The 21,195-nt window shown below is 42.5% G+C and overlaps 2 protein-coding genes across 2 annotated transcripts in view; both read left to right on the forward strand.

Moving 5' to 3' along the window:
- LOC111979685 (kelch-like protein 24) overlaps positions 1-8,318 on the forward strand; it is a 52,278-nt gene extending 43,960 nt beyond the window's left edge. The window contains exons 7-8 of the mRNA XM_024010317.2: positions 2,791-2,979; positions 3,314-8,318. Of these exons, the coding sequence (XP_023866085.1) occupies positions 2,791-2,979; positions 3,314-3,517 (393 nt within the window). The 3' untranslated portion in view covers positions 3,518-8,318. The remainder of the gene's footprint in view (positions 1-2,790; positions 2,980-3,313) is intronic.
- A 5,611-nt stretch (positions 8,319-13,929) lies between these two features.
- The window catches only part of LOC111979536 (YEATS domain-containing protein 2), a 74,217-nt gene continuing 66,951 nt past the window's right edge, over positions 13,930-21,195 (forward strand). Inside the window, 6 exon segments of the mRNA XM_070448758.1 lie at positions 13,930-14,221; positions 15,038-15,143; positions 15,312-15,409; positions 19,801-19,893; positions 19,994-20,227; positions 20,517-20,650. Of these exon segments, the coding sequence (XP_070304859.1) occupies positions 15,044-15,143; positions 15,312-15,409; positions 19,801-19,893; positions 19,994-20,227; positions 20,517-20,650 (659 nt within the window). The 5' untranslated portion in view covers positions 13,930-14,221; positions 15,038-15,043.

The following is a 21,195-nucleotide window of genomic DNA, read 5'->3' on the forward strand; positions in this document are numbered from 1 at the left end:
ATATTACATAAAATAATGACATGGTGGTGACAGAACGCATGGCAGATGCCAGTAGATGGTATAAGTACGTAATATAATATGAGATGGAGTACTTAGTATGTAAACATAAAGTGGCATAGTTTAAATGGACTAGTGTACATGTATTACATAAAGATGGCAAGATGCAGTAGATGATATAGAGTACAGTATATACATATGAGATATTAATGTAGGGTATGTAAACATTATATTAAGTGCATTGTTTAAAGTGGCTACGTGGTACATTTTTACATAATTTCCATCAATTCCATTTTTAAAAGTGCTGGAGTTGATCAATATTGGCAGCGCGCTAATGTTAGTGGTGGCTGTTTAACAGTCTGATGGCCTTGAATAGAAGCTGTTTTTCATCTCTCGGTCCCTGCTTTGATGACCTGTACTGACCTCGCCTTCTGGATGATAGCGGGTGAACGCATGGCTTGGTGTTGTTTCCTTGATGATCTTTTGGCCTCCTGTGACATCTTGGGTGTAGGTTCCTGGAGCAGGTAGTTTGCCCCGGGTGCGTTTCAGACTCAACTACCCTCTGGAGAGCCTTACGGTTTGGAGCAGTCCGTACCAGCTGTATACAGCCGACAGGATGCTCTCGATTGTGCATCTGTAGAAGGTTGTGAGTGTTTGGTGACAAGCGAATTTCTTCAGCCTCCTGAGTGAAAGGCGTGTGCGCCTTCTTCACACGCTGTCTGTGTGGTGGACCATTCAGTTTCCGTATGTGTACACGAGAACTTAAAACTTCCACCTTCTCCACTACGACCGTCGATGTGGATAGGGGGTGCGTCCTCTGCTGTTTCTAGTCCACAATCATTCCTTTTTTTTTGACGTTAGTGTAAGTTATTTTCCACACCACACTCCGAGGCCCCTCACCTCCTCCCTGTAGGCCGTCTCGTCGTTGTTTGTATCAAGCCACCACTGTAGTGTCATCCGCAAACTTGATGATTGAGTTGGAGGCGTGCATGCCACGCAGTCGTGGGGAACAGGGAGTACAGGAGAGGGCTCAGAACGCACCCTTGTGGGCCCCAGTGTTGAGGAATCAGCGGGTGGAATGTTTACCTACCTCACCCACCTGGGGCGGCCCGTCAGGAAGTCCAGGACCAGTTGCACAGGGCGGGTCGAGACCCAGGGCTCGAGCCTTATGACGAGTTTGGAGGGACTATGGTGTTAAATGCTGAGCTGTAATCGATGAACAGCATTCTCACATGGGTATCCTCTTGTCCAATGGTTAGGGCAGTGTGCAGTGTGGTTGTCGATGCGTCGTCTGTGGACCTATTGGGTCGGTAAGCAAATGGAGTGGTCGTATGTCCGGTAGGTGGAGGTGATATGGTCCTTGACTAGTCTCTCAAAGCACTTCAACCTTTGGCCTAAAGAGCAGGAACTTGGACTTCTCCAAAGAAATCAGAAATACAGACATTGTCATCCTACAAGAAACATGGTATAGAGGAGATGGACCCACTGGTTGTCCTCTAGGTTACAGAAAGCTGGTAGTCCCATCCACCAAACTACCAGGTGTGAAACAGGGAAGGGACTCAGGGGCACCCGAAAAGCAGCACCTAAAATTGATAAAAGGGGAAGGGAGAGAAAGGAGGAAAAGGGGGAGGTAAGAGAGATGGAGGGTTTTGCCTCAAGCCTACACAGTGTCTCGGGCCAGATGCAGACCACAGAACAACATTTGCATATCTTGCCTTAAATTCCAGCGCTAACTGACATCAACTGACAGAAATATTTCAGCATTTAAGRCAAATAAAAAACATGAGCTGGCGCACACCCAGAGAAAAGTATTTTATGTTGAGGTGCTGTCTAACAGCGAATAAATTATAAGCTACAACAATAAAGAGAGTCGTGCACTCTTCAAGAAGGCACAGTGATGCCGAAACGTTGGTGATTTACCCAATAAATGACTGGGAGTGTATATATAGAGTGTGCGACTCTCTTTATTTTTATAGCATTTATATTAACCCAGGGATTTACACTGAGTGTACAAAACATTTGGAACACCTTCCTAATATAGAGTTGCACCCCCCGTTTGCCCTCAGAACAGCCTCAATTTGTCCGCATGGACTACAAGGTGTRGAAAGCGMRCCACAGGGATGCTGMCCCATGTTGACTCCGATGCTTCTCACAGTTGTYTCAKATTGGCTGGATGCCCTTCGGGTTGTTGACCGTTCTTGATATACGTGAAAAGGGAAAGGAGAGCCGCACGCTCCAGGAGCTCAGATGCAATAATTGAATAACCGYCSTTTCGACACACAAGCTGTCTTCATCAGGSTYTTATMACCYTTCTTGATACACACGGGAAACAGTCGYGCGTTAAAAGCCCAGCAGRGACACACMCAAAGCGGTGCGCKTGGCACRTACTACCATACCCCGTTCAAAGGRGCTTAAATCTTTTGTCTTGCCCATTCACCCTCTGAATGGCACACATYCACAATCCATGTCTCAATTCTCTCAAGGCTTCAAGATCCTTCTTTAACCRGTCTCCTCCCCTTCATCTACACTGATTGAAGTGGATAAAACAGGTGACATCAATAAGGGATCACCTGGTCAGTCTAAGTCATGGAAAGAGCAGTGTAAAAATCTGTTTATTAGTGTTTCACTCAGATGCACATACAGTAGACAATAAATGCTGTACTTCATAAGGTTTTCATGCATTATGTTCTGAGTCCAATTATCCTTTCAAAGCTATGTTTCATACCACACTTTTTTTCAAAGCAAAAAATAATCAATCAAACATGAATCACTCAATCCACGTGATCTCTCTAGGTCCAGTGCTACGATCCAGAGGCAGACACCTGGGCGCTAAGGGCAAGCATCCCCATCGCTAAGCGCTGCATCACGGCGGTCTCCCTGAACAACCTGATCTACGTGTCAGGTGGTCTAACCAAGTCTATCTTCTGCTACGACCCCGCAGAGGACTACTGGATGCACGTGGTGCACACCTTCAGCAAGCAGGTAAGGATGTCATTTATGGCACAGAGACACTGGAGATTCTGTTTCATTTCGACTTCAGAGCTGCTATGAGGTTTGCACATAACAATGGTCTATGAAGACAAACACAATGTTGAACTTACATGTTAACTGGAGCTTTCTGATTTCACAAAATTACGTTGTTTTTGTTTTGTCAAAGCCCCTGATAAGTCAACTGTGGTGAGGCATATTTCCCTGACTCTCTCTCGCTCTCTGTTGCTCTCTCCTTTCCCTCTCGCGCTCTCTCGTTCTCTCACTCTCCTTTCCCCATCTCTCTCTCTCTCTCTCTCTCTCTCTCTCTCTCTCTGTCTCTCTCCAGGAGAGCTGTGGAATGTCGGTGTGTAATGGGAAGATCTTCATCCTGGGTGGGCGGGGTGAGAACGGCGAGGCCTCTGACACCATCCTGTGTTACGACCCGGCAACGGGCATCATCACCGGCGTGGCGGCCATGCCTCGCCCCATCTCTTACCACGGCTGTGTCACCATCCATCGTTACAACGAGAAGTTCCACCACCGGCCCTGACCACACAAACACACTCACAKACACACAGGCRTGTACATAAACATGCTTTAAAAGACATTCACTCACACAAACATTTTCTTTAGACACTCGCTCTCTAAAAAGGGTGCAAATAGACATGCACACACTCTCAACCCTTTTTTTCCTCTCAAGAAGCAACTAATTTAGAAATTCAGACCACAACCCCAGTTTCAGTTTCACTTGTTTCCTTAWTGTCCCGTGAAGCAACACTCTGTTGCTGGTATTCCTGCTATGCTACTCCAGATCCATCTATGCCTGCCAGTTGACTTTGTTAAGGTGGTTGTTCAATGGAAAACCAAACCACGGACTGGCTGGTATGCCTCCAGACACCACTATGTCTGTGTTTAGATAGAGCCTCCATGGAGCCAGTGGCAGGATCAGATCAGAGCAGGCAGACATGCGCTAGGGTTGTGGCGGTCATGACATTTTGTCAGCCGGTGATGTTCAAGCAAATAACTGCCGGTGTCACGGTAATTAACCGTTAATTAACATAAACACCTTTCACATCTCCTGGCTTCCACTCATAGCCTACAAGCCACTGATGCAGACCTTTGGAATATATACATTTTTTWAAAGTCTTAATAAATCCATTTAATATGGCCTGCCGCATCACAATAAATCCATAATTTATTTTAGACAGGTCTAAAGAAACATGATATGAAGAAAATGTAGTCTGTATTTCAGAAGAACAGAAAAGCATACTCTGAGTTGTCCTTATGTTCGGCCCTGATCTGACTATGCCATATGGCTGTGGGCCACACTAGTTAATTTAGCAGACAAGATTTGCTTAGAATTCCATGGCATTATTTTTACAGTATGAAGAATACAATAGCGGAATAAAATAGAAAGAATATTTTCTCAAAACGATTTCCGAGGGTGTGCGGTTAAAGAAAGGAACAGGTCCTCCTACACTGCTTCATTTATATATGCAACTTTAGTTGTGATTCAAACGTTGGGCTATATGTTTTGATTTTTAATACATTCTAAGGCTGCATGATGTGACTCTAATTATGTTTTTTTTTTTAAGTCGCATGAAAGGCATTAGTTRTGCTGTGTTTCTTGTGCAGCCTGCACACACTTCATCAGTCTCTCATTCACAATTTGACAAGCACTTGATAATATTCGCACCAGGCCTCGAATTTCCTGGCTGCATCCCCCTGGTGTGGCCGTAATGCCCCCTAAAAGAATCCATGCCTTGCGGCCATTGGCCATTGTGCCCTTGGGCTGAATATAATATAATAATTATAATTCCCTTCTCCCGCCTGCCAATCGGCATGCTCCAAAGCACCTCTAATGCTTTATTATCTTCCCCAAACTTGGAACTCACAAGCCGCCTATGTATGCCAGTTAGTTTCTACACCGGTTGGAAAGGGGATTAATGTGCTTAATTCTAAGAAGTTATTTGACCACTTGAGTTGTAATACTAACCTTATCAAAACATATAGGCCTATGGGCTAGGCTACATTAGGTGTGCGACTCTGATTTGAAAAAGTCACAGAAAAAAGGCATGCACTGTTTCTTATCTTACTGGGCACGCTGGGCATCATTCACAAGTGATAATACATCATTCWCAAGTGATAATATTGTTATCAGACTATTACTTTTATCTTATTTTTACTGTACATATACTAAATAATATATGTGTGAAATTAGTTTTGATTTTGAATTAACCATTATCATACACTTGTCTCAGAACAGTGGCAAGGGAAAAAATATGTGTCATCTATGCACTTAAATAGCGAATGGAGGACTCTTTTCCCGTGGTTAATTTTCATGCCAGCCAGGTAGGCTYTACTCCTGTTGTAAAGAAAGCAATGTGCTTAATATTAAGAAAGTTGAGAAYTAAATATATTAGGCCTAGTCTATAGAAAGCTGATGGGATCCTCCTCTTTTTAGTAGAGGCCATCACTCTGTTTTCTCACGCAATTGCATAGCCTATAGAATTGTTGCGCAACATGAGCTCACGGGCTCTCATGAAGTGTTTGATTTGATTTTCCGATCACATTTGCATTGATGTCAGAGTGATTAGAGGGACAATAGAGTGCTGAATAGCAGGCAGTTAGCAAGTTTGGTAGGCTACTAATGACCACCAGTAGCATCAGAGCGCAGTTTTGGAGAAGCCTAGTTACCGTGACTAAACAGTCACGTGGAATTTGACTGCGGTCATGACTTGTGAATGGCGGTGCAGCGGTAATACGGTCACTGTAACAGCCCTAGACATGCCTAGCATCAGTGTGTAGGCCACATGCATTCTTGTGCCAGTAGCAGCTCCTCATCTCCTCTTCCTAAGAACCAGAGATTGTGCTCTTTAATGGACAGATAGAGACTATCTTTGATGGACTGATAGGGAGTCGTGATAGTGGATGAAACAAAGTGTTGCTTTTAGAGATGATCTCCATAATCTTCAAGTGTTCAGGTGGACAAGTACTGACAGATTGTGAATTGTGATAGTGAACAGGAAAGCTTTGATTTGGACTTGAGAGAAATTCATAGGAATCTGCCACTGATTGACAAGGGGTGATACAGTAATTCTTAGAACCCAGTTTTAAAAGGCAGTATGCATTCCAACAGTCTTAAAATGGCCTCCTCTTTCTTCGTAACCACTTGATAGTATCATGGAAATTGGAACAGTATCAAGGAATGTATCAAGCACCTGGAAGCCAGAGGGTAGGAATGTGGTTCCATGACTTCAATTTTCTATGTCGCTAAGCAGTGATTGTTTGGTATAAAACAAAACAAGCTGGCCTATGCTTATCCAAAAAAACATGTCCAAATAGAACGAAACGTCTTATTTTCATTGTCTTCTTTTGTCTCATTGCCACTAATTTCAAATGACATTCATTTTAGGAAGCTACCTCCTGCTGTGGTCTGAACTCTGATTCTGTGTTTCTCCTATATCCTTTTCCTGTTAGAGGTTCCCTTACTTAATCTTTCCATATCATCTCTTTCCTCTTCTCATAATCTACCGCTTGTCACTGACACTGTCATCATAATTCCCTTTAATCTTTGCTGTACACACACACACACACACACACACTGATTTTTTGTTGTTCAATTTATTAAATTATATTTGTTCTTTTTTACGGTTGGATATTTGTACTGATGTTATACCTTGTGCTTGGTGGTGTGCTTGTTGCTACATAGAGTTTAGATAGTTGATTTGGATGTGTGGGTGATTTAGTCAATATCAGCAGGGCCGTTTTCTAGCATTATGGGGGCCCAACCGAGATTTGGTTTGCAGAGAGAAAATGTTGCATTATCTAAAGCTAATTTCATGCAGTTCTACACATTTTGCCATGGGTTGGGGGCCCAATAGCGGCCGCTTGTGCCTAGAACTGGCACTCGATATCAGATGCCTTAGTAGATGAAATATCAAATAAGTGAGTGGTATATTGGGTGATTTTTATTATATGTAAACCAGTTGTAGCTTTATATCATAATATTCTGTTTACTATTGTGCTGCTTACCCAGTGGCCTTGCCTCATATATGCAAATTCTATAGAACTCTATGCCATACATAGACAATGGCACCTCTCACCTGTATACCCATACAATGTATAGCTCATGTACACAATGTAGCTCGGGGTAACCATGGAAACCTCCAGGTGTGTGTGCCGTTAGCTCTAACGAGCTGACACCTGTGTATTAACTCACAGGATATGATTGATTGGCAGGTGTGATGGTGGAAATTTTAAGTCTTGATTCTGGTCAGTAAAAGTCGCTTTTTACTTTTGGTGTCGTTAGAATAAGAGATGAATTGCTGTGAAATGATGTATTGCTGTGATACGGTGACGTTGAGGCCTTCTCTTTACCACATTTTTATTTAAATGTTCTGTCATCCTTGTTTGCATATGGTTTGTGTCTTTTTGGTGGMMTTTTTTTGTATCCGAGAGCCCCAATTGTGCACTTTTACTATTATATCACAATGTAAACATGATTTTTTATTTCCTTTTATTACTGTATCAGTAAATTACATTTGCTTTCATGTGACGTATGTAAGTSGAGTGAATGGAGCCTGTCAGCGCCTCATACTGGTCTGCCTGCTATTGCTGTGGTTCCCCASAAATAGCACAACTATAATATGTGAGATCAAGATCAACACAGGGAGAGAAAAAGAGGGGGGTAGAGGAACATGCACTCCGTTATTGGGTGAAGGATAAGGAACGGTTTTGTTACTCAATTATGTTTTTACTAAACAAATCAAAGTGAAAGAAAATGTTAGCTTAATCTGCATTCCGGTGTGTTGTGTCATAGTTGAGCGAGAGAGACTTGTTGTTTCCTGTTGTTGTGGTGAATGCTGGGATTGTGTGTGTTGTTGACGAGTGATGCTTGTTTTTGACAGTCTGCCACAGGTAAGTTGCCTGCTCTATTTTGGATGACTCTCAAGGGTGATGGATGTAAATGCGGAGTTAGGCATTTGGCTCAGATCAAATCCCCGAGGTGATGTTTTGAACTGAGCTTTCATGGGAACTCTGGATTTGAACTATGGCCGTGATGAATTTGTATAGCCTACAGTACTTGTGTACAAGATGAGGGCTAGTTCCACCTAGAGAATGCAATCCTTTYTGCCTGGAATAAGACACTATTGGATTAAAATCTGTCTTTCTGATATTAAGGAAACAGAACATTAAAGTATGTATGATGTGATATTCAAATCTCTCTTTCGCCTTGGTTCTTCTGTTTCTTCTGAAAATTTGCGTGGACTGTCTGAGCTGTAGTATGTCGGACTGTAATTGCTGACTTGTGTAAGTGAAGCATCAATAAAGTTATTCTCTATACCGAACGTGGTGTGCAGTTCTTATATGGCAWATTGCAATACAATATAAAATACCATAGCTTAAAAACATCAGTGGCAGCAATACTATGGTATAGTGCAAATGTAGTAGATAAAACAAGCCYTACATGTTGGAAATGTGAAACTATGCTGTCTTATAATCACAGTGATCAGAATAATGTAAAGATATRTACATGCCTGACTACCTGTCTACCACCCCCACTTACCTACAGACTGGAGCAGAGGAATTACACTAGTATTAAACACTATACAGGCTATTACATTGGTGTTTACCTGTCAATCATCTAAGGGAAGTGGCCTAGGGGAGAAGTTACACGGAAATGCCTTATCACATCAAAATACAGTGCATTTGGAAAGTATTCAGACCGTTTGACTTTTTACACATTGTGTTACGTTGCTGCTATAATGTTTCAGGTAAGACCCYGATGCAGATAACGTCGAACTAACAACAGTTTATTAATCCAACAGGGGCAGGCAAAAGACAGGTCAAGGGCAGGCAGGGATCAGTAATCCAGATAGGTAGGCAAAGGTACAGGACAGCAGGCAGGCTCAGGGTCATGGCAGGCAGAAAAAAACAGGATAACGAACAATCGAGTGATAGGAACAGAGGGGAAAACGCTGGTAGGCTTGATGAAACAAAACGAACTGGCAACAGACAAACAGAGAACACAGGTATAAATACACAGGGGATAATGGGGAAGATGGGCGACACCTGGAGGGGGGTGGYGGAAATCACAAAGACAGGTGAAACAGATGAGGATGTGACAACGGCCTTATTCTAAAATGGAATAAATAATTGTTTTTCCTCATCAATCTACACACATTACCCCATAATGACAYAGSTAAAACAGGTTTTTAGAAATCTTTGCAAATGTATTACAAATAAAAACAGATATGTTATGTACATACGTATTCAGACCTTTTCCTATGATACTCGAAATTGAGCTCAGGTGCATCCTGTTTCCATTGATCGTCTTGGTGTTTCTACAACTTGACTGMAGACCACTTGTGGTAAAGTCAATTGATTGAAAAAGAAAAAGCGAGCCTCACACTCTAGGAGCTCAGATGCAATAATTTAATAACCTAATAACCAACGTTTTGACAGACAAGCTGTCTTCATCAGAGTATAGACAGCTTGTCRGTCGAAACGTTGGTTATAGATTATTAAATTATTGCGTCTGAGCTCCTAGAGTGTGCGTCTCTCCTTTTCTTTTTTAAGTGTTCTACTTTGCTAGCCAGTGCCTCACCTAAACAGGTGTGTGTTTCTTTCGCCTCCAAATTCAATTGATTGGACATGATTTGGAAAGGCACACACCTGTCTCTATAAGTTGACAGTGCATGTCAGAGCAAAACCAAGCCATGAGGTCAAAGGAATTGTCTGTAGAGCTCCGAGACAGGATTCTGTTGATGCACAGATCTGGGGAGGGCCTTGGTCAGGGTAGTAACCTGATGGTCACTCTGACAGAGCTCCAGAGTTCCTCTGTGAAGATAGYAGAACCTTCCAGAAGGACCACCATCTCTGCAGCACTCCACCAATCAGGCCTTTATGCTAGAGTGGCCAGATGGAAACCACTCGTCAGTAAAAGGCACATGACAGCCCACTTTGAGTTTGCCAAAAGACACCTAAAGACTCTCAGACCATGAGAAACAAGAATCTCTGGTCTGATGAAACCAAGATTGAACTCTTTGGCCTGAATGCCAAGCYTCARGTCTGGAGGTGGCAGCATCATGCTGTGCGGATGTATTTCAGCCTCAGGGACTGGGAGACTAGTCAGGATTGAGGGAAAGATTAAATTAGCAAAATACAGAGAGATCCATGATGAAAACCTACTCCAGAATGCTCAGGACCTCAGACTGGGGCAAAGGTTCACCTTCCAACAGGACAACGACCCTAAGCACACAGCCAAGACAACGCAGGAGTGGCTTCGGGACAAGTCTCTGAATGTACTTGACTGGCCCAGCCAGAMCCCGGACTTGAACCTGATCGAACATCTCTGGAGAGACCTGAAAATAGCTGTGCAGCGACGCTCCCCATCCAACCTGACATAGCTTGAGAGGATCTGCAGAGAAGAATGAAGAAACTCCCCAAAAACAGGTGTGCCAASCTTGAAGCGTCATACCCAAGAAGACTCAAGGCTGTAATCGCTGACAAAGGTGCTTCAACAAAGTACTGAGTAAAGGGTCTGAATATTTATGTAAATGTGATATTTCAGTGTTTTATCATTTATAATGTTTTAAAAACCTGTTTTTGCTTTTTCATTATGGGGCATTGCTTGTAGATTGATGAGAGAAAAAAACGAACAATTTAATCCATTTTAGAATACGGCTGTAACGTCACAAAATATGGAAAAGGCGAAGGGGTCTGAATACTTTCTGAATGCGCTGTACATCTGAAAACAAATGAACAACAACAAGGGTGCTTAAACACCAATATTCTGGAGAATAATTCCACTACTTTGGAAAACGTCTATTGTGGCTTCATACTTTATTCATGGGTTTCTGGTTTGTTCTTTTCAATTTCACATGCTACACACGTGAACGCATATGTTGCTAAACCAAGATGTTGTTTCACTGAATGGATGTTTACTCTCATGGGGAACCATCTGTTGTGCTGGCAGTCTGGAGGTTGGCTACAACAGGGGGCGTGATGATGGAGTTTATGAAGTTGTCTGATCTCAGGTCAGTTTTTGAGTCCCATCCACCCCAGAGCCATCTGGCTCTGATCCACCCTAACCCTCACTGCAATAACCCCCTAGGATAGGTTAAAGGTAATCTGATCCTAGATATGTTCCTACGGTGTTTATATGTTTGCAGCAGAGCGAGGTGATGGTTTCTCTTTTATTTCAAGGGGGAATGGAAGGATAGATCATGAGCAGTGGTATAGTATAATTCCAGACTGTGTTTAGGGCCTAAGAGATTGGTCTCAGTTATCTTGTAGACAAGACAAACTATCCACGGTGCATCAACAACAAACATACATCAGTTCTGCAAAGATTGTATCTATATCGATTCCATATTTTAGTATGCAAATTCTATTCTGTTTCACTTTTGTGGGGTYTGGGTGGGAAGTAGTGCTTGACTTGGACTGAAATAGGTGCCGGTAGTAGTTTTCATGTGCTGTAACAGTTTATATTTAGGCACAMGTACTCTGCAATACTTTTAAGGCAATATTTTATAAGAGGTATTCAATCATATATCTTCACTGAACATAAACATAGATCTAGCATACACTGTGTACACAACCTTGAGAGGTGGTGCCAGGACAGAAGGTTATCTATTTAGCAAAATGTCATTCTGTTCAAATCAAAATCATGCGCCGAACACAATAGGTMTAGACTGAACCGCGAAATGCTTGGTTGRGAGCCCTTCCCAACAATGCAGAGGAAAAAAATAATAATCAAAAGAAAAATAGTAACACAAGAGGAATAGAATACAAATGTATGGAGCTATATACAGGGAGAACCAATACCAGGTCAATGTGCTGGTGTATGAGGTATTAGTGTTAAATATATACAGTACATGAAGGCAGGGTATAGTGACTAGGCATCAGGAGAGATAATATTTAGAGTKAAATAAAGAACAGAGTAGCAGCATCATATGATGAGTGTAAAATAGTTTGTGTGTGTGTATGTGTGTTTGTGTTGAGTTGGTATGTGTGTGTGTATGTGTGTTTGTGTTGTATGAAGTGTCAGTGTATGAAGTGTCAGTGTAATGTGAGTGTGCGTGTGCGTGTGCATATAGTCAGTGCAAGATAGGGTCAGTGTAGATAGTCCGGGTAACCATTAATTTACTATTTAGTAGTCCTATGGCTATTTAGCAGTCTTATGGCTTGGGGCTAGAAGCTGTCTCGGAGCCTGTTGGCCGGAGAGTCGATGCTTCGGTACTGTATTCCGGACAATAGCAGAGTGGACAATCTATGGCTTGGGAGGCTGGAGTCTTTGGACATTTCTCGCGCCTTCCTCTGTCACCGCCTGATATAGAGATCCTGGATGGCAGGGAGCTTGGCCTCAGTGATGTACTGGGCTGTCTGCACCACCTTCTATAGCGCTTTGTGGTCGAGGGTGGTGCATTTGCCATATTAAGCTGTGATGCAGCCTGTCAATATGCTCTCAATGGTGCAGCTGTAGAACTTTTTGAGGATCTGAGGGCCCATGCCATATCTTTTCAGCCTCATGAGGGGGAAGGGGCGCTGTCGTGTCATTTTCATGACTGTGCGGGTTTGTGTAGATCATGTTAAGTCCTTAGTGATGTGGACTCCAAGGAACTTGAAGCTCTCGACCCACTCAACTACAGCCCCAGCGATGTGGATAGGGGCGTGCTCTCCCCTCTTTCTCCTGTAGTCCACGATTAGCTCCTTGGTCTTACTGACGGAGGGGGGAAGTTCTTGCCATGGCACACAGCAAAGTCTCTGACCTCCTCCTTGTAGGCTCTCATCACCGTCTGTGATCAGGCCTACCACCTTCGCGTCATCAGTGTTGTTGCCTACACTCATCCTCACCGCCGTTCTGTCAGGAAGTCTAGGATCCAGTTCCAGAGGGAGGTGTCCAGTCCCAGGTTCCCCAGCTTGGTGATGAGCTTGGAGGGGACTATGGTGTTGAACGCTGAGCTGTAGTCTATGAACAGCATTCTCACATAGTTATTTCCTCTCTTGTCCAGGTGGGAGAGGGCAGTGTGAAGTGCAATAGAGATTGCGTCATCTGTGGATCTGTTGGMGCAGTGTGCGAATTGGAGTGGGTCCAGGGTGTCTAGGATGATAGTGTTGATGTATGTCATGACGAGCCTTTCGAAGCACTTCATAATTACAGATCACAGATAGTCATTTAGGCAGGTTACCTTGGAGTTATTGGGAACAAGGACAARAGCGGCAGTTTGAAACATGTTGGGATTACAGATTATTAAAGGTAAGCATACCACTATTGCCCATGATTCAATTCCCTTTCTTTTTATTCTAATGTAGAGGCATTACATCAAAATCTCAGACATTTTTCTCAYATTATATAGCAATAAACCCACATGGATTTCATACTGGAGAATAAAAACAGTGTCTCAAAGGTTTATCAAGATCAATTTGTATCTATGACATCTTTACAATTAACCTGACTGTGTGATCTAATAAATCCAGTCTGTGATGCAGACATTTGGCACCAGTTTGCGATTCTTCTCACATCTCATCTCACCCACATGCACTGTTATGAACCTATGGATTTATATGTGGTGATGTCATTTCAGGGCATATTTATACAATATTGTTAGGGTTACTGTACCAAACAGATGTGGCACAAGCCAGATTGTTTTCTATTTGATAAACAAATAAATCAAGTGGGCTATGGTCTTGGCATTAGAAACCCTTGGCCACTGTATAGTGTGTTTACAAACTATTTGAAATGGGTAAAGCGTCTTTTGAGGGAAAGCAAAGGGCCAACAACAAAAGTAAAGATGTTTCAATAACTTRTTGATTATGTGTGATGTGTTTTATGACATTGGTTACATTATTTCCCTATTTCTTCAGTTTGAAGCTTAAATTATTACACGGATACTATACAGTGTAAGGCAGGTCACTGTATTCTGTGCAGTCTGGATTATGATTCTGTTTTCTAGTGCCCCCATCTGGTTCATCGCAGGAATCGCAAGGCCCAACTGTTTGCATGCGAATGCCATGGGGCTAGCTCGAGATTCTACAAACACAGCAAAACATTAACAAACATAGATAGCTAGCTTTGAATGAAAACTCACTTTATATAGAAACGTCCGCAGAAAAGTAATTATTAAACTACAGAAGCGGGCGTATCGGCTTGCTTGCAAACACAATCACAACACACGTTCAGCTAGCTAGTTAGCCTGCTAGCAACTTTCTCCAGCACGCCTCCCAGTTCCTGCACCACGAGCGTGAGGTAGGGTAAATTGTCGAACATTGGGGTATGTTGTGAGAGTGGGAAAACGATTCCAATATAATGTTATCGTAATGGGTAAATGTACCATAGATGACTGCATTGTAAAGTTTGGTAGCAAAGTGTTTTCACAAATCACTGGTGTACCACGAAACAATGCTAGCTAGCTGCTCGCTAATAACGTCGTTACTGTAGTTCAAAGGCCTTGCTAGACATCAGGGTCGAGTAGCAGAGTTACCCGACTTGCTCCATGTTATGCTAGGTAGCATTTAGCACCTACATAGCTATGCTTAATGCTACATTTTTGCATAGATCTCCAGTTAGATGGCTGGCTAGCTAACTAGCTATATATATGCTAAATTAGAACATCTAGCTAGCCACTGTACATATAATTTAGCGAAGTAAAAAATATATATAACCATTCAATAGAATGCCATGTTTTGTGAGGTTTGTTGTTGGAAACGGGCAATGTTTTTCATTTTCTGTTAGCACTTATTCCCCTTTTGACATATTATGCTAGCTAACATGCTAGGCTAGCAGGTGCAGTGATTTCATACATTATTGTTTGTGAACTGCACAAATACCATGTAGGGAAATGTAATACACTTCTAACAAGCTAGGTTGTTATTTGATTATCTGGAATAATATTGAGAACTCAGCAATTGTTGCTGCTACAAGATAAAAAGCTTACTGCCAGCATCTTCTCCATTTTAGTTAGTGATACATATATCTAGCATAWATCATAGAGCAAGCAACAGGGACATGGTTTCCAGAGCACAGCGGTTGAATTTACACATTGCCGTTGTCTCTATCTCTCAGTCAATCATGTCAGGCATCAAGAGGAAGATTGAAGACAAGGACCCAGACTATGAAGACATCTCACAGGTTCAGGAGAACAAGCGACACAAAGTAGTGGAACAAAATGGTAAGACTGGAAGTTCTACAACACATGCTATTGTACTATTAAAGCCTTCCTGTACTTGTGCACTTAGGCTGTATGGACAATTACTGGTTCACAGTATCTTTAGGATGATGCTAACATGTGACCTAGCTCACTCTGTCTGGGTTTTCATACTCTTTTCAAACTTGCCAGCGAGGGAAGCTACGGTGCAGAAGATTGAGGCCATTATCAAAGACCAGTTCTCTTTGGAGATGAAGAACAAAGAACATGAGATCGAAGTGATCGGACAGGTAACTGTTAACCTCATCTACTGAATAAGTATCATGTCAGGTAACTGTTAACCTCATCTACTGAATGAGTATCATGTCACCATACATGAATCATATCAGAACCATGAGGGTACAAAAGTACAAACAAACACCTTAAATGCATGCAAAGACAAACACTCTGTTTTCATGTTTATTACCTTTAATTGTGTGTAATTACAATGTACAATATAGAGCTGGGATGATTAACCAAAAATTACTGACACCGACATCACCTTCACTTACCGAAGTATTTTGCTTACGTCAGTAATTTTCTGTGATWTTGCTGTCCAACGTTCCTGTAGATTGTCCCACAACCATAATTTGGTCAACATTAATAGCCTATGCATTATGTCGATTCCTGCTATGAAATTATCTGCCTGTCCCTGTTTTGGCTGCTGTGTGAGCAAGCCACTCTTACTTCCTCTCCCCACTGTGCGCACAGAGGAGGAGGGAGAGATGCATTGGGAAAAATACATTTTTCAAGGCAACCACTGTTCTAGTTAGAGAGAGTAGAGGCACAGCTTTCTGTGAGTATATKATGTACAGTTGAAGTCAGAAGTTTACATACACCTTAGCCAAATACATTTAAACTCAGTTTTTCACAATTCCGGACATTTAATCCWAGTAAAAGTTCCCTGTCTTAGGTCAGTTAGGATCACCACTTTATTTTAAGAATGTGAAATGTCAGAATAATAGTAAAGAGAATGATTTATTTCAGCTTTTATTTATTTCATCACATTCCTAGTGGGTCAGAAGTTTACATACACTCAATTAGTAATTGGTAGCATTGCCTTTAAATTGTTTAACTTGGGTCAAACGTTTCGGGTAGCCTTCCACAAGCTTCCCACAATAAGTTGGGTGAATTTTGGCCCATTCCTCCTGACAGAGCTGGTGTCACTGAGTCAGGTTTGTAGGCCTCCTTGCTCGCACACGCTTTTTCAGTTTTGCCCACACATTTTCTATAGGATTGAGGTCAGGCTTTGTGATGGCCACTCCAATGCCTTGACTTTGTTGTCCTTAAGCCATTTGGAAGTTTGCTTGGGGTCATTGTCCATTTGGAAGACCCATTTGTGACCAAGCTTTAACTTCCTGACTGATGTTGCTTCAAATAATCTACATAATTTTCCTACCTCACGACGCCATCATTTTTGTGAAGTGCACCAGTCCCTCCTGCAGCAAAGCACCCCCACAACATGATGCTGCCATCCCCGTGCTTCACGGTTGGGATGGTGTTCTTCGGCTGGCATGCATCCCCCTTTTTCCTCCAAACATAACGATGGACATTATGACCAAACAGTTCTATTTTTGTTTCATCAGACCAGAGGACCAGAGGACATTTCATTGCAAACCGTAGTCTGCTTTTTTAGGCGGTTTTGGAGCAGTGGCTTCTTCCTTGCTGAGCGCCTTTCGGGTTATGTCGATATAGGACTCGTTTACTATACTTTTGTACCTGTTTCCTCCAGCATCTTCACAAGGTCCTTTGCTGTTGTTCTGGGATTGATTTGCACTTTTTGCACGAAAGTACGTTCATCTCTAGGAGACAGAACACTATCTCTTCCTGAGCGGAATGACAGTGCTTGTGGGTCCCATGGTGTTTATACTTGCGTACTATTGTTTGTACAGATGAACGTGGTACCTTCAGGCATTTGGAAATTCCTCCCAAGGATGAACAAGACTTGTGGAGGTCTACCATTTTTTTTCTGAGGTCTTGGCTGATTTCTTTTGATTTTCCAATGATGTCAAGCAAAGAGGCACTGAGTTTGAAGGTAGGCCTTGAAATACATCCACAGGTACACTTCCAATTGACTCAAATGATGTCAATTAGCCTATCAGAAGCTTCTAAAGCATTGACATAATCTTCTGGAATTTTCCAAGCTGTTTAAATGCACAGTCAACTTAGTGCATGTAAACTTCTGACCCACTGGAATGGTGATACAGTGAATTATAATGAAATAATCTGTTTGTAAACAATTGTTGGAAAAATGACTTGCGTCATGCACAAAGTAGATGTCCTAACCGACTTGCCAAAACTATAGTTTGTTAACAAAAAATTTGTGGAATGGTTGAAAAACTAGTTTTAATGACTCCAACCTAAATGTATGTAAACTTCTGACTTCAAATGTATTTCTCACCTCTTAATATTGAGTTCTAGGGTTGGGCGATGTCAACCTTTGTCCTATCGTGATTATGTACCCATAAAACATAGTGATATATAATAATAATTATAATAATAATAATACATTGGACTTATATAGTGCTTTTCAAGGACCCAAAGTCACTTTACAGTTATAGAAGTGCTAAAGAAAAAACGAAATAGGAGTCAAAACTAAACTTGACTAAACAATACATGAATAAACAGAGCGGTGGACTCAAAGAAGGGAAAGAGTGTGTTGTATTAGTGTGTGGGGAGGGTTGGGATTTGGATATGAACCCGGTATGGGGTTTGGATTGGGGTTAGGATACCATCCCGGTTTAGGGTAAGATGTAGGGTAAGGGTTTGGTTAGGGCGCTGCTCAGTATGGTGAAGAGAGGAGTGTATTTTTTTGGGGGGGGGTTAAGGGTATACGGTGCATTCGGAAAGTATTCAGACCCCTTCACTTTTTCCACATTTTGTTACGTTACAGCCTTATTCTAAAATGGATTTAAAAAAAAAAACATTTTCCTTTTCAGTCTACACACAATACCCCATTATGACAAAGAGAAAACTGTTTTTTAAATATTTTTTTTGCAAATCTATATAGCACATTTATTGAAATAGGCTACAGAAAATAGGAATAGGCAAATTACTCACAATGTCACTTGTACGCGGCCCTGCTGTGCACTGCGAGACTCAGTCAAGTTCAAATCAAATTTTTCTTAGTCTACCTGTTGTTTACAAACAGTGAAATGCTTACTTACGGGTCATTCTCAACAATGCAGAGAGAGATATAGAAAAGATTACACAATGAGTAACGATCATTTTACTATATGGACGGGGCACCAGTACCGAGTTGATGTGTAAGGCTCCAAGGTAATTGTATATATGTACATATGGGTACGGGTAAAGTGACTAGGCAACAGGATAGATAATAAACAGTAGCAGCAGCYTATGTGATGAGTCAAAATAGTTAGTGCATAAAGGGTCAATGCAGATAGTCCAGGTAGCTATTTGGTTAGCTATTTAGTAGTCTTATGGCTTGGGGATACAAGCTTTTCAGGGTCCCGTTGGTTCCAGACTCGGTTCATCGGTACCGCTTGCAATGCTGTAAGTTCAACATTTAGGCTAAACCATCGTCAGTCACATCACAGTGTCGTCGCCATCGACGATGGCTGTCAATCATTGTCGATAGACAATGTTATTGTAATATCGGCCAACCCGACATGGTACCACTTTACTACCTGAGTAGGCTATGTAGCATGGTTTTGATACGCCCGCGGAGCGGAGCTGAGCAGAGCACGCCATTTGTCGGTAATAGGCCTACATCAATTAGCCTAGGCCTAGTGCTTGAAAGTTTTTGTCAGACATTGCATTTATTGATAGATGAATCAATTAGCCTACATGCCTATCTAGCAACAAGATCATATTTAGAGTAATCAACCRATCTAAAGAGTTCCCACTTCCTCAGGCGGTGAATAATAGGTATAGCCTAGGCCAATATGCACAAAGATGTCGGACAATTCWTCTCCGCAGAGCCAGAAATAAATGTGATCGTTTTGGATCCTATTTAGACAGGTTGCACATCAAAATATCAATCATGTTTTTCCTGGATATGTTAGATGGAATAGCTTACCTTTTGAGTCATAGGCTACCATCTCAGTTGTCTTACTTGGCACTGGAAGAAAATTGTCTAGACCCCTGCCGCTAATGCAAAGTAGTAACTGTCCATAAAAAAAMAATAATTGTATGTTGTATTTATTGGTATCGAGCAAAYTAGTTACATTTATTGCGATATGAATTTTTGTCCGTATCTCCCAGCTCTAATACAATACTACTTTATTGTCCATARGTTACAGAGAACAATGGAAATGTGTCTTCTCCGTCCTTAACACCCTCAGACAGCACACATCACACATGTAGTTGAGACGAGCGCATGGTCAAGCTGCAGTGCAGCGCRCCTGGATGGAGAGCATGTTGTGCGGTTAAGGGCCTTGCTCAAGGGCCCAACGATAGGGGAATGTCTTGAGGATGTGAACCCAGCAGCCATCCATTTGCCAGGTCAATTCCACCCTTTTTCCAAGGCCCGGCCTGGGAATCAAACCGGCCACCTTTCGGCTACAGGTCCAACTCCTTAGCCGCTTGGCTACTTACATGCTTAAACTGTAGGAGAAAAGTTAATTACACGTTTATACTGCAGGAGAAAGTTTCAGTGTTGCTGTTCATTTCTCTGTTACAGCGTCTGAATGAGGCCAGGCGAATGATGGACAAGCTCAGAGCCTGTATRGTGGCCAATTACTATGCCAACGCTGGGGTGCCCAAGCTCCAAGAGGTAAGGTTGTTTTAAGTCWAATTTCTTATTTGTACCCACTTTGTATTCAACAAATATAAATTCTACAACTTCATCCCCTCTCCTTTCCTACGTTTACCAGCAGGCATCCAAGAGCGACCCGGCGGTGCTGAACCACCCGGCCATCAAGCGTTTCCTGGAGTCACCCTCCCGCTCRTCCTCCCCTCTCAACCAGGGCTCGGACGCCCACTCCCTGGGGCCCTCGGAGTCTGAGTCCCTGTCACAGCTGGGTGAGGGGCCGGATAGGGACGGGGAGGGGGCCTGGAGAGAGGACAGGGGCAGGCAGGAGCGCAGGCCGGGCCGCAACACAGGGAAGGTGAGTGGACTCTGGAGTCTGAAGTGGCTTCCACTCCCCGTCTCCTTTCCTTCATCTGTACTGATCTGAAAAACCTGGTCAGGTATAAGCAAATTGCTTTCACCCATCCTGTATTTTCAGACCTATGCAGATGAGGCAAAGGAGCTGAAGAGAGGGAGGCACTGTAGATTATTGAGACGCACCCTTGGGAAGGCAATCATARGATGACCCTCATGATTATTACTGCAGCGGTAAAAGGCTTCTGATACACCCTCTAACATCAATACTATGACTGTCTCCTTTGTTGTAGGACACGTTTGGCATCCCGTCGTCAGGTGTGCTGTCGTCAGACGGGGGGGAACAGAGGGTGACCTACCACACTACAGGAGATGAGGCTTCCAGGCTCTACATAAAGAAGACCATCGTGGTGGGAAACGTCTCCAAGTACGTGAATGACGTTATCAATGACTTTTTTTACTCAGTAGAATCTGAGAGCTTTTCAAGGCAGTGGTCCCATTCTTTTTTTTGACACGGTGAACTTTCTCAATCATTTCACAATGTTTCTAGTCCTGTGTGACAGATACAGGAAGATATGAACAACAGCAGTGTGTTGCAAAGCCCTTGTTATACAGTTGCAGGGTTGCAAACTCATCACTTTTAGGCAATATTTGCCGTTTGGATGTCTAAATAGGTCATCCACATGAATCGGGTAGTTCCGTAGAAAAGTGCGCAGACCCAAGACCGTATCGCCCATTGACCAATCGGAGAGAGACGTGAAGAGATTTTCTCCCGTGTGATCACTAAATATAATGGTGTATCTTTCTGATATCCACATTCATGACTGAGCACAGAATGCCTGTCTCTTATACACATCTAGATGTGTATAAGAGACAGGCCATCGACGATGGCTGTCAATCATTGTCGATAGACAATGTTATTGTAATATCGGCCAACCCGACATGGTACCACTTTACTACCTGAGTAGGCTA

The sequence above is a fragment of the Salvelinus sp. IW2-2015 genome, linkage group LG19 (genome assembly GCF_002910315.2).
Source record: "Salvelinus sp. IW2-2015 linkage group LG19, ASM291031v2, whole genome shotgun sequence".
Taxonomy (NCBI): Eukaryota; Metazoa; Chordata; class Actinopteri; order Salmoniformes; family Salmonidae; genus Salvelinus; species Salvelinus sp. IW2-2015.